The 14,028-nt window shown below is 56.1% G+C and overlaps 1 protein-coding gene across 1 annotated transcript; it reads right to left on the minus strand.

Moving 5' to 3' along the window:
• Positions 1-4,595: 4,595 nt before the first annotated feature.
• Positions 4,596-6,610, minus strand: LOC141745356 (receptor-transporting protein 3-like). The gene is made up of 2 exons (XM_074593034.1): positions 6,465-6,610; positions 4,596-5,360 (listed from the first exon to the last, which is right to left on the minus strand). The coding sequence occupies exons 1-2, from the start codon at positions 6,608-6,610 to the stop codon at positions 4,811-4,813; spliced, it is 696 nt and encodes a 231-aa protein (XP_074449135.1). The 3' UTR covers positions 4,596-4,810.
• Between the last annotated feature and the right edge of the window lie 7,418 nt (positions 6,611-14,028).

Consider the following 14,028-nt stretch of genomic DNA (forward strand, 5'->3'; position numbering starts at 1 on the left):
AAGGCTGGTTGCAAGTCTCCGCCACGGACGCCTGCGCTCCCAGGGGGATTCTCCCTCTGTCCCTCGCCCCGACGGCTGCTCAGCCGTGGCCCGCGCAGCTCCATGGGCTGAGACAGACCCTGACCATCCGTGAATACAAATTGCAAAAATCGGCAAAAACCCGAGATCCTGCCCTTCAATTATTTATAGCCTTAGCACATTGCTGAAGACGGGGGTGGTGGCAGGAGGAGAGTGCAGCAACCTGTATGCTGAGAATAGCAATTAAATCTGAGCTCAATTGACATGCGGAAAAAATAACAAGTATGTGACTTTTGCTTTAAAAGGGGTGAAAAATCAGCCCGTCCCCGCTAGCTGTTGGACTGAGAGAGTGCATCTTCACAAGAGAGGCTCTGCAGCACGCAGGGATGGGAGCCGAGGCAGGGACACAGCTCTGGCGGGCATCTCCTCTCCACATCACAGGCTGTGGAAATCCAGCCTTTGGAGAGAGCTTAAAATCACAGGCACTGTTTCCTATCATATGCCTGGATCCAGGGCTGAGAGCTGGGTTATTGATCCCTATTTCGCTACGGCACAGAACTGAAATAACAGCAATGGGCTCCTCGGGGTTGGCAACAGGGAGGAGGGCGGCGGGTCTGGCTCCCTCGCTCACGGGCCTGCTAACATGTCCAGAGGCATCAGACGGATGAAGGGGAGGAGAGAGAAAAAGCAAAATCAAGTCATGGCCCCCTGAGCATTAAACAATCAGCTGTAGGACCTGAGCCCAGACAGCTCCGGGGCAAGTTAAAAAATATTGCTGCCCTATAATAGATCAGTCATAAATACAGACTTTCCTCTGCCTCCCGTCGATAGCTCTGCCGGGAAATCCCCGATGCAACCCAGCCCTCGCCCCCTGCTTACCAAGCCGCCGTGCAGCCAAGTGCCAGCCCTTCATGCCCTGTGGCCACTGTGGCTGGGAGAGGGCAGCAGAGGAGAAAAGCAAGAGCAACAACAACAGGCTCTGCATTTGCTGGCACCTTGCGACCTGCCGGAGTGGTGAGAGCTTCTCTCCAGGGAGACGGGCGTGGAGACAGCGATTTATCAGTCTGGCAGTGGTGAAAGGCCAGAAAAAGGTCCCTGGGTGAGGTTTGCCCGTCCCTGGCTGTGGGTAAGTGCCAGGCATGAGCTGAGAACTGGCTGCAGCAGAGCCCAACCTCAGATGGACCAGGGGGGACAGCTGGGGCCTAGCGGGGACCCACAGGGAGTGAAAGCATCCTTCATCCCTCAGTATTCCCTGGGATGGGCTCGCTGTCACTATGCCAGCTCAGGGGCTGGCCACTGCTCACCATCCCTGGGGATGAGCAGAGCCATGGGGGCTTGCTCTGAGCTCCAAAAGTGCCAAGAGCCACGAAAAGCAGCACTTCGAAGGGCAGTTTGCTAAGAAACAAGTGGAACATGGGCACAACTGCACATCGGAAAGGGGTATCCTGGAAGGAGACCAAAAATGAGGCCGCATGCGTGTCTCTGAGTAATGGGGAGGGGACGAAGGGGCTGCACGATGGAGGGGACATGCATGCACGGTGCGAGGAGACAGGCAGGCAGGCAGCAGAGGGGAGGAGACCAGGGAAAAAGCACGCAAGGCTGTGGGTGGGGGAGCGCGGGGTGTGTGCAGAGGGCATTGCAGGGGGGGTGAGGGATGGCTCTGCCCTTGTAAAAGAGCATAACAGACCCAAGCAAGAAAACAAGGACCCCTGCAGGGATGCAGTCTCCACCAGAGTTGGCTTCCCAGGAGGAGGCAAGGGAGTTCCCCCTCAGCAGCTGGGTGGTTGAGGAGGCTGCAGACAGCCAGACATGATGACTGGGGCTGGGAAAACCTCAGCATGGAAAGAAGAGGACTACGGGCAAAGGCAGCAAGAAACTTGGCCGCATCTCTGCTTCATGACATAACGCCGGTGGCGAGAGGGTGGGCTGCTCCCAGCACGGGGAGAGCTGCGCAGGAGGGAAGGGTGTTGGTCCCGGCTGCAGGATCAGCCTCCTCCTCCCCAGCAGAGCCACTCAGCCTCCGCCGCCCCAAGCAAGGAGAGACCTCCTCCAGAAGGACAGATACATTCAGACACAAGACCCTTTGGGTCCCAAGAACTCCCTCAGCCATGGTTCCCCTGCCAAAAACTCTCGGGACATCACTGATATTCGTTCCAAGGGGGACAGGTCATGCTGGCTCTTCTACCCGGGGAGGTCCCCACTGGTGGCACCACACGGTCCCCAGCCCTGCTGCCGTGGCACCACTGTCCCTCAGGTGGAGCTGGGGACCAGGAGGGCTTTGAGGCCCTGCGCTTTGCATCGTGTGCATCTCCAGTGCTCCGAGAGTAGAACATCACAGCAAGAGGCCAGTTCATCCACAGACCAGGACCATGTAGGTTATGGTTTGGGAGGACCACGCTACAGGGAAACAGCTGGGCACAGGGATGGGCATCCCTCATCTGGGGAATGCTGGCGTGTCACTGGTCCCAGCGCTTCCCAGTGCAGTGCCGGAGATCTTGCAGCTCCATCTGCTGGCTCCACGGCCAGGGTTTGCAGAGGCTGTGGAGGAGGGAAGGCGCTGGGGAAGGGGGAGAGTTGGTGGGACGAGCAGGACAGAGAGCTTAAGAAGCAAAATCTGCATGGCCCCTGGATCACAGAGGGTTTTCTTCTCACTTTCATTTTTTTAACCAATAGCCTGCATGTTATATATGAAAATAGGGGAGAAGCTTACAGCAGGGAAAAAAGCAAACCCACAGTGAGCCGTGCAAGCAGGACCCAGCCAGGAGGAGAGCACTTGAGAAACTGCGCAGCCAGGGCCCAATGCTGTGCAAGCTGCACCAGTGACACTGGGTTTGGTTATTGCGTTTCCTTCAGCCCATCTTTCTTCCATTAATTCAGTCGTTAAATCCATTCTACCATCTCCATCTTCAGCATCAAAGCATTTGCAGAGTCAAGAGGGGACGGATGCAGCTGCCTCGGTGGCTCTGCGGGTCTGGCCCTCGTTTGCCAGACAGACCAAGAAATGATTTCAGTACCCAGAGTAGTCTGGGGGTTGTTCACTTCAGCTCTTCCTACTCGCGGTGAGCAGCAGCAGCTCCCCCACTGTTTGGTTTCTGCTCCTCGACCACCCAGGCAGTGTATGAAGCCCAGAGAACACAGCAAAGAGAGAGTGATGCAACTCAGTTCAGGGGGTGGTGGGTGTTAGAAACCCCCACCCCAGCAGCCGGCATCCCAGCACTGTCAGGTGCCTGGTGCCACCAAATCGGTGCAAGCTGGGAAGTTGATGGAGTTAATAAAAGTCATTCACAGGCCAGGAGCCCCTGGCCAGCCTCTCTGTGAGATGTGGTATGTAATAAAAATGAAAAATACGATGAGGAAGGCACAGGCACAACAGGGGTGATGTCTCATGAGTTGCTTCTAAACCCATCCAGGGGTCAGTGGTGGGCTGGCAACTGCACCCTCACCTTGATTTTTTTTCACCTTGGTTTTGTGCGCCCGAGTCATGCGCACAGGACATGGTGTCTTCATGGGTAAGTCCTGCAGAAGCCTAGCAGCTCCCCTGCAGGGAAGGTAGGAGGCTGAGGGGTGTCAGGCTGCAGGGGAACAGCAGTTTTACTCCCAACTTTATGATACCCACTGGTCCCTGAGCCCTGCAGGGCGACATAGCAGCAGGTGGGAATCAGCATCCTCCCCTTTGCCCAGACCCTGTGGCCCAGTAAGTGCAATTCCCCTGTGATTGACCTAACAGGGCAGAGACTTGGGACTTGCTGCCGCAGCCTTCTTACGTTTGCCAACCTTGGGCACCCTTTGCCCCCCCGGCAAGGTGCCCAGCCAGGTGGGAGGGGTTTGTGTTTGCCAGGGTGTTTTTCAAAGCCACGGTGGGGCTTTGGAAGGGACCTTAAAGATCACCTAGTTCCAACCCCCTGCCATGGGCAGGGACACCTCCCACTAGACCAGGCTGCTCAAAGCCCCATCCAGCCTGGCCTTGAACACTTCCAGGAATGGGGCAGCCACAGCTTCTCTGGGCAACCTGTGTATCACCTCCCTCACAGTAAAGAATTTCTTCCTAGTATCTAATCTAAATTTTTCAGTTTAAAACCATTACCCTTCATCCTATCACGACACTCCCTGATAAAGAGTGCCCTTGCGAAAGCTCAGCACCCAGATGTTTCTAGGGGACGAAGCAAACCCTGTGCTTCGTGGGTGGCACAAAGGACTTCCACGGGTGCACAGGGCAAGGGCAGATGCTGCTGTACACAGCTCATAGGAGGCAGTGCCAGCCTCCACAGGCACTGGATCCCCGTGACTTTGCTGCAAACCTCCAGCTCTAGGTGCCCCTCAGTTGCTTTGGGTGCCCAGTTCCACCAAGGCCAAAGGCAGGAGAGCATCGGGATGTGTCTCCCTGGAAGCTGAGCCCAGCTGGTGGATAAAGGCAGCCCCCAGCTTCCCACCGAGCTGCTCACACATACCTAGAAAAGGCTTTGGAAAAATTAAAAAGCACAAATGCACCCTTGGGCTGAGGAGAAATGGCTTGTTTTATTCTCACAAGTACACTCCAGCTGTCACATGGGGCAGCTGAGGGTCTTCCTCACGCTGAATATGTCCCATAAGAAACCATCAGACCCCCCAGGCTCCCCGAGGCTGTGGGACGAGTTGCCCAGCTGAAGCACCCCAGTGTGTCCCTGTCCCCTCGGATCCGGGGAAGCCTCGCCACCCCACAAGGGAGGGCTGACCTTGGGCGCCCAACTTTAGAAGCACTCCATCAGCCCTCCAGGCCATCCCTCCTGTTCCTCTTTGCGAGCCATAGCTCCCACTACTTCTTGGTGAAATAAAGCAGGATGAAGAGGAGCACTGCCAAAACACAGAGCAAAAGGATGCCGATGCAGCAGCAGCGTTTCCAGGGGAAGTTGCAATTGGAGGGCGAGGGGTGGTGGGTTGGGGTTGCATGGGGCCTCCTGCCCTGGTGTTTCGGGGTGTGATGGGCCTTGGCCATCAAGGGCTTCCAGGCATCCGACGCTGGGGCCGGCCTCGACTTGCTGCAAATGCCGAGCTGGCAGCCCTCACAGCGAGTGCTGTTGTGTGGCCCCGCCACCAGCGCATCCACCACGACTTCCAGGAGGTCAGAGGGCTGGACTGGCAGGTGGTAGAAATACTGGAGGATCTTCAGCACCAGGTTGTGCAGGAGCCTCTCCACGGTCTCCTGGTTGAATTCGGCCTCCTCCAGCCGGGGGTCGGGGCACCGCCTGCACGCCTGGCGAAAGGTTCGCATCCGTACCGTGCCCTGGCCCAGGCCCCGGCACATGTGGAACAGGATGTGCACTTTGGCTGAAGACCACTCCTGAAAGCACTGGGAGCACCGAAACCTGCCAGGGCACAGAGGAGACCAGCTCATCTCAGTCACCCCATGCTAAGCCGGCAGCTTCCCGTGCCATCAGTAGGGACCAGGGCAGCCAGGCTGATGGCTTAACTTCACTCATGCGAGCTTTTCATCGAACTGTCCTCCCCGTAACGGCATGATGCCAGTCTGGGGAGTTCAATACAGATGTGAGCTCAGGGCTGGCCCCAGCATTAAAGATTTTAGGAGCCAGGCTGCCTGCCAGGACCATCCTGGTCCCCTTTCCTAGCCCATCCCAGCCCCACTGCCCGGATCAGGGGTCCTTGGGGTGGGAAGCAACAAATACCAAGTCTATCTGGGGCTCCAGCCCCTCACCCGTGCTAGCTCATCACAGCTCAGCGGAAAGCTGACGTCAAACCCAGGGATGGGGGAGTCAAAAAAAAAAAAGAAGAAAAATAGAAGGAAGGTGTGGGTGGAGGCTGCAGGGCAGGTGAGGAGATGTCTTGAGGAGTCAAAAGGTGTGCAGCCTGTATCTCTTTGTGTTCCACAATCTGTTGTGGGGGGCTGGCAGCCAAAGTCTCCGCTTGCTACCACCCAGGCAGGGTGTCTGGTCGATGCCCAGGGTCCTGCCTGGGGTGGAAATGGTTGGATGGGGCCTCTCATCAGCTGTGCAGGGCCACAGCCTCTCTCCGCTCCTGCACCCCGCAGCCTGATGCAGATGCAGGGACTGCTCAGGCATTGCCCCGTGTCCCAGCAGACAGCGGCTCTCCTTCTCCTCAGCCCCTGGGTGCAAACCCAGAAGATTTGGCTCTAGTGTGGTAGAACTACCCCTGCTCTTCGTATCTGGACACCAACATGGAAAAAAAACTGTCCAAATGCCAGCTCCCCTTTGGCCCTGTGGAGCTGCCGCACTCCCCTCCCCTCCAATTATTGTGATTTTTTTCCAGTTTGGCAATAACCTGCCAAGCTTGGAACAAAATGGGAAAGCCCCTCCCAGCCTCACCCACCTCCAGACTGCCCCTTTTGTGTCAAAAGCTGTTTCCTACAAGCAAACTTTGAGAAAGGGAAGGTCCACATGGCAGCCCACCATCCCTGGTCCCACTCCGACAGGGACCGAGCTGGCAGCCCCTACCTCCCAAGAGCACGGCGCTGCACAAATTCCTTCCACCCAGGCTCAAGGACATGCACCTGCAGGGTATCATCTTCCTGAAGCATCCATGGTTCTTTCAAGTGCACATCTGCAATCTTCTCTGCAAAAATGTCCTGCCAAGTCCTCATGGTCCCACCTGGGGCTGGGGAAGAGGCAGTGACCAAGTTTGCAGCTTCTGAGTGCCGATATATGTGTGCAACTGTCTTTTCCCCTAACTTTTCCTCTTTGCACAGTGTTTTTGTGCTTGGAGAGGGGAACCTTTGCTCCCACGTGAGCAGCACCGCCCCATGCCGATCCCTGTGCCAACAGGCTCTGCTGACGTTGCACCAGGTCCTGGCCAGGTGAAATGTTCCCCAAAGCAAGGACAAGGCGGGCTTCCCCAAGCCCCACACATGAAGCCCTGGCCTTGCTGAAGCCGTGCTCTCATGATGCTGTTCTGTCCATAGGCAGAGAGGTTGGAAATGAAACGCCCTGCCAGGCTGCCCGTCCCCATAACTACCATGGTAGCAGCAGAGATTGTGCCTAGCGTAGGAATAACAGAAGTGAAACCCACCAAAAACACAGAACTCAGCAGCTGATAAAGCCCCAGGTAGCCTTATCTCTCTTGATAGCTGCCACCAAGCATGGGCTGTTTTTAACAACTTTCAGCCAACTCGAGCAGAAAAAGGCCTGACATGAAACCGCAGAGTGGAAAGTCAGGGAGGATGGCACCACACGTAAAACCGAAAGAGGTGAGGTGTGCTCTGAGCTGAGAGCACCCAGGGAAGGTATAAACAGCGGGCCTGGGGCTGCCTGCAGCCCTCTGCCCCCCAGCTCACCCCTCTCCGGGTGCGCGGGTCTCCAGGACATCCCATGGAGAGCGATGCAGGGTGGGGAGCAGGTTAGATAAGATGCCAAGTGATAACTGGCATTGAGTTAGGGAAAGATCTGGAGCTTGATGAAGCAAGCTCAGCTTGACTTTGAAATAAAATAATCTTATCTAGAGTGAAGCTTTCAGAGGACCCTCTTGTGCACAGAGAAGGCAAAAAACTCCCCAAAATGCCTGGCCTTGGGGAAAATGTACCAGGTGGCTGCTGAGGATGAAGCCACCATGGAAAGATGGCAGCTACTCATGTTAAGTGTCCGGAGCATCACTCAGGCTTCCAGAAGCAGGGAGGGTTTAACGCAAAGACTGTGGGATATTAAAGCCCACAGTAGGACAGAGCTCTGCTTAAAAAAAAAAAAAAAGAGGGGGGGGGCAGAAGGATCTAGGAATCAGCCTTAAAATACTTCACATTGGTGTCAAATGAAGTATGTCCCCGTGGCACCCCAAAAGCCGCCTGGGGCAGCAGGATTGCTGAGGACGTAAGTGACGCCACCTGTGGCCTCGCAGGAGGGGCACAGTGGCTGCTGGCAGTAGGTGACAGTGGCTCTGAGGTCTTAAGAGGCACCAGCACACCAGGCTCATCCTCCAGATCCCAAAAGAGAGGCAGATTATATAGATAAGTCCCAGTAACCACAGGTTGGCAGGGAGCATCTGATCTTTGCTGCTGGAAGGTAAAAGCCAGCAAGTCATTTTATACCGAGAGCCCTCCAGCACCTTCACAACGTGCACTGCCCCTCCTGTGAGCGCGTAAGGAGGTGACAAGGTCCTGGGGCAGAGCCCATCTTCAGCTTTGAGGTTCTTCCCTGCTTGGAGGTCCTTCCACCCTTAATTACGCCTTGATGCTGCGATGTGGAATAGAACTAGAAAGAAGAAAAGGAGGTTTCCTGGAAGCAGAGGATCCAAGCCAAGGTCTTCAGGATCCTTACAGAGAGCTAACAAAGCCCTAACCCGTGGATAGGACCTGAGTCACCCACTATTCAAGAGCCCTGCCATGGGGACATGGGGTCCCGTTTGGGCTTGGGCAGCGCCCTACAAGCAGGACAGTGTAGGAGGTGTTCTCCCATCAGCATTTCTAATGCTCACAGATGGGGACTGATGGACATCCCTGGCTCCGGTCTGGTGCATGGGGAGAAAGAGAGGGAGCAGCAGATGTCCCTGCCCCCCCTCCCACTCCTTTCTCAGAGCACAGGGACCCCACTTCTATAGGTTCACTGTAGAAGACCCCTTCGTGCACCCCCCCACAGAGAGGTCTCCAGAGCAGCAAATCTCCTAGTGCAGAAAGCTGGCAGCATGCAGTGCCTGGCATCCTCATGCCACAGCATGGTACGGGGAGCCAACAGGTGACCAGGATGGGACCACCTGTCCTGTGCCACCTGCCCATCCCCTGGGGCCCCTGTGTTAGGGGCTGAGATTTACCTGGGGGTGGTTGAATGCAGGAAAAACCTAAAGGTTTTGATATCTCCCCTTTACTTCAAAGGCAGCCATGCCTGTGTTGAACACCTTGAGCTATTTTGAGATGGAGGAGGAGCCCCCCGGGGAGGCAGCCCTCTCTCCTGGCACTCTCATATTCACCCAAACAAACCGATCACTTCATCTGGGGGATCTGTGGTTTCAGCCCAGCCCTTCCTCCCCAAGGCTGCTGCTGTGGGGCAGAGGGATGCTCCCCACCAGGGCAGACACTGCTCCCCATGGTGCCCACCCGGGAGGGTCACAACACCAACCCTCAGGCACACAGCTCAACGGGGGTCCAGCGGCACCCCTGGCATGGGGACAGGCCCCTGCCTCCAAAACACGGCTGTGATGGAAACCAGCCCCCTGTTACGTCATGGCAACACAACTCAAATCACAACTCACGGTGCACCGAGCCCTCACAGTCATCTCTGAGAAGGAGCTCGGTGCTGGTCCCTCTATTAAAGCCTTTGACTTGCTTTTACTAAAGGGACTTTCCCAGAACCACCCACAGAGACGAAACTGCTTTGACGTCCTGTTCCACTTCACATACACCTCCCGGCGCTGCCCGAGTACCTTGACACTTACAGGCACCCACCTGGAAACAAAAGGTGCTCCTGCAGGTCCTCCCGCAGCCTGGCCTCGGCAGGAACCAAGGACAATCCCTGTTCCAGCCCTGGCATGACCCCGCTGGGCTGGCCAGACCTGCTGGGGACAGACCCTTGCCAATCCTTTCCATCCCGGCATGCTGGTCGTGGCTCCTCCACGGGATGCGTGAAGGAGGCAAACACAAGGTGCAGCCCAGGCTGTAATTCCCCTGCCGCTTTCACACAGCCTGAAATTATTTTTGACTTCAGCTCCCACCCCCGGGTGAGCCGCCCAGGCAAGAAGAGGAAGGTTTCCCAAAGTTCTTTCTCCTCCTCTCCATCTCTCGCTGTGTGTCAGCCTCCCCATCCCCTGCCCCTCCAGCCCAGGGACAAAGTGCCCACGCTGTCCTGCTTGGCCCACGTGCCTCCCAACCCTGCTGAGATATCCAACCTTTCCCTTTGGGGTCACCCCATACCCAGCTGGCTCCATCCTGACAGAAGTCCCCAGGAAGAGCACAAAGGGACATTCAACCACGGTCCCCAGGCAGAGCAGGACATCCCCTCAGCAGCAGGGATGCTGTGTCTGTGGGCACAGCAGGGCTTGCAAGACGGATGGAACTGCCATCTGAGCAACAGCGTATAACCCTAAACACATCTCTGTCTTTCACTGCTTGCTTCACACCGGGGCTTTTTTCCCACTCTGAAAACTTCCTTCATCTTTTCCTACACTAAATACACCCAGTTCTTTTCCATCAGTCATTCTTTCAGGGCATTTCTGCTCTTTTTTCCAGGTCATCAGGGTGAATTTGATTTCTAACCCACCTCTCAGATGGCCCCTACATCCTTCCTCAGTAGCATATTGCCTTCATTTGAGCCATGCTTCCCCAGAAAACCTCTGTTTGATGTGTCTGCTGTCACAAGCTATTGGTAACTGCTCATGGGATATAGCTTCTTCAGTAGCCATCCATTCACAGTGGCAGAATTTCCCATTCCCCTAATTTGCTTGTGAGAACATCACGTAAGGCAGCACCAAGATAGCATCACTCCCACTTTCCCTGCAGTACCCAGCCCGTCACCTTAATGAAGGGAAAATGAGGCTGGTTTGACACAATGTGCTCCTGCTAAATCTGTTCTCAGCCCCAGCACTGCCCTCTCGGTGTTTACCGCTTGGTGGCCTTACTAATTTGTTCCAGCAGCTTTCTGGGTACGGAGGTAGACTGACTCATCTAGTATTTCCTGGATCCTCTTTTTTCCCCTTTCCTTGAAGCAGATGGTGAATTGGGCATCCATATGCTCCTGGGACATGGTTCCACACCAGCTCTCTGCGGCCCTGTCCCCCTCCAGCCTTGCCACTGTTGACAGTGAATGGTTGTCACCTCATCACAGTGAAACCCGCCACCTCTAGCGACAAGCAACAGCTGTAGGATCCCTTCCAGGCTGGACTGTCTTAATACTCAAGCCCTTGAAGTAGAAGAATACTCCTGTCCCAGGGTGGATTTGAGGCAAAGTGGATCCTCTGGAAATAGGGATATGCCCAAGCTGGACTGCAGAGAGGGGATGTTGCCCCATCACCCTGCACTTCTGGGATGGAGAGGGATGCCAAGCAACGGGGAGAGAATAAGGGAGGAGGTGGCTGTGAAGATGCGAGCAGGTACCACCCCAAATGGGTTTGGGCTCCCTGTTCATCTAGTGGGCCTTGCGATGATCCCTCCAGGCATAAGGAGAGAGCTCAACCCCCTCTGACAAGGCTCTGCCCCCATCCTGTGGGCAGTGGTTTTAGTCTTGGGGGTGCTGGAACAGGCAGGCCCAGAGCTCATGCCTGGCCCTCCAAGCCCCTGGGCACCAGCATCCAGCCTGTTGGCATCCTCCTCAAGCAGCACATCCCACCAAAGGAAAGAAGAGAGAGAAGGAGAAACCCTGGAGCCAACTCAAAACAAAACTAGAGAAAGCAAAATGAGGGCAGTGGGAGGAAACGCAGATGTTCTGCAAGCCTACAGCAGGCTTGGTGACAGGCAGGGAGAGGTTCTTGGTGGGACAGGATGGAGGAGATGCTGTGAGCCTGGACCCCTCAGGACACACCAGGGCTCTGCAAGCTGGCCATGGTTAGAGGTCCAGGCAACCTGCCCAGCAGCCCATCCCTCCCAGCACCAACAACAGCACCCACCAGCTCAACCCAGCCTGTCTCTTCCAGGACCAACAGACGCTTTCCCAGCGAGCCAAGGCCATGGCACTGCTCCCATACCCCAGTGCCCGACAGACCAGTCCCACCCACAGATCACCCCATTAACCCAGAAGCCAAATAACCCACACACCCTGCTGCAGCACCTCCAGCCCAACCTCTCCCAAACCAAAACTAAGCTCTGAAACCTCCCAGTGACCAGGACAGTGCTCACTTGTAAGTGACCTTACTGCTACATGACCTGACCACCTCTTCTCCCCCTGGCTTCTGCAATGTCCCATTTTGCAGGAATAGTGCGTTGCTGCTCCATGGCATGGCTCTCCTTGAAGACCTGCAAGCAGTAGGAGAGGACTTCTTCTCCATCTTCATCTGCCTGCACAGTTTTCTTAAGACCTCAATTTTGGGCTCAGATTTCTTTAAGAGATACTTGCTGACATGTTGTTCCCAATCACCTTTAATCAAGGCCTGGGGTATGTAAGGGGGCTGGCTCTCAAGCACCCCTATAGAGGATTTTGATTGCTTAGGGGTAGGCTGAAGGCACACATCCGTCTTCCTGCAGATGCTGACAGGGATCAGTTCCAGCCCTCTGAGGTCTCCCAGTGGGATCTGGCCATTCCCCATCTGCAAGACCCCAGCGTGGGATCAGGGATGAGCTCAGCTCTCTGGAGGTCTCAGCTGATGTGGGGTCCCAGGGAGCTGACAAAGCATTTTTGGCACTGACGGTGGTGGCAGCCACTCCTCGGGGGAGCGCCGGGTGGCCGTGGTCGGAAGCGGTTGCTGTAACCACCAGACCAGAGTGTGCAGGAAATGCAGCAGCTTCAGCGCCTGCAGCCGCCCCCTCAGCTGCAGCCGGGTCCTGGCATGGGGAGAGCTGCAGCAATGGACGGGGTGGCTGGGGCTGCGTGTCTGCATGTACTTGGCACACAGTAGCTGTGCGAATCTGGGGGTGTGCGCACAAATTTGCGCGGGGAGCTGTGTGCACGTTTGTGTGTGCATGAGCGTTTGTGTGTGCTTGTACAAAAGGGTGCACGGCCAGGCAGGGGGTGCTTGCTCTAGGGTAATACAGGGGGGGAAAAAAACCTGGAACCTCCCCAGCTTGGCTGCTGGGCGCTTGTGAGCACAAAGCACGGGGCAAGGGGCTGTCAGAAACATCCTCCATCACTCACATCACGATGCCGGTAGGAAAGAGGTGGGCAGACCCAAACCTACGCCCTGTCCCCTCTTGCCCTTGCAGAAGCCATTCCCGGAGATGGCACATGCTGAGAGCATGGAAGGGTCAGGTCCAGGCGCTATGTAATTTTATAGGATCTTGTTCTTCTCCTGCTTGCACTGCTATAAGCCTCATTTTCCCAAAATGGGATGCTGAGGACCAAACTGGGACCCTGCTCTTATTCTGTCAGTGGCCAGTGGCTTTGAGGCATAGGGGTTAGCCCCAGCAGCTGCGACACCGCAGGGAGCGAGGTTAAAAACCAGAGCCAGGTGGTGGGGTCCGCCTAACCACCCTACAGCAAACCTCCTCTCCACAGCCTAAACCAAAGACCACTGAAACTGTGCCACCCACGCCCCTCCAGAGCCAACAAAGCAGCTGCAGCAGAAAGGATGTACCCCAAAACCGTACCGGGCCCATTGCAGCCCAGTCCCTTCTTGGTGCAGGCAGGGAAAGCCAAAGGACTTGAGGGTGTCAGCTCAGCCTTCCACAGAAAACCTGACGCAAACCTTAGCATCATAGGTGGAAATGAGTTTGCTTGGGTCCCTGCTTAATTTGGAGCAGAGAAAAGGGGCATAAATGTGCCAGTTGGCGCAAATAGTGGGCAGGCAGCTGGTATGGGTGCAGTGGTGGGCAAAAGCAGGACGGCTGTGATATGGAGGGAGGGGTAGGGCAAGGTGGGATGTGGGATGGTGGAACTGGGAAAGCCAGAACTGGGGGCTTCTCGGGACAAGAGGTAAGATAACTTCCTCCAGATCCCACGCAGTGACTCCAGGAAGACTGAACTACAATCACCATGCTGGAGGGAGAGTCAAAACACTCAGCAGCTGCTCTCCTGGCTTGCATGGAAAGACAAGAGTAGCTCCTGCACATGAAGGTGCTTGGCTCCTCATCCCCAAGCAAGATGCTGGGACGTGGGGGATGAAACCCATCTCAGGGCACTGCTTGTTTTGGGGACGCTCAGTTGGGAGCTTGAAACCTGCATCCCACCCAGAGCTCACCCCAGCCCTGCTCCTGCTCTGGCTGGCACAGACAGTGCTGTGCCCAGCGTGGGGGAGCATAGCTCTGGTCTCTGCTGGCACCGGGCTCCCATCTCTCCAAACAGGGATGGGACACAGTGCCTGGAAGCATCCCCACCACTCACCCTACATGTCCCCGGGCCCCAGCCTTGCTACCTTCAAGGGGAAGGATCACAGCCAGGCTGCTGGGGAGCTGGAGGGGCACAGGCACTGCCACGGGCTGGGTGCTCTCCCATCCCC

The sequence above is a fragment of the Larus michahellis genome, chromosome 6 (assembly GCF_964199755.1).
Source record: "Larus michahellis chromosome 6, bLarMic1.1, whole genome shotgun sequence".
NCBI classification, from domain to species: Eukaryota; Metazoa; Chordata; class Aves; order Charadriiformes; family Laridae; genus Larus; species Larus michahellis.

Coding starts and splice junctions, on each gene's coding strand:
- LOC141745356 (XM_074593034.1), bottom strand. CDS start 6,610: ATGAGGACTTGGCAGGACATTTTTGCAGAGAAGATTGCAGATGTGCAC. Junction 5,361..6,464: donor CAGCGCCGTGCTCTTGGGAG/GTAGGGGCTGCC, acceptor GTGCCCTGGCAG/GTTTCGGTGCTCCCAGTGCT.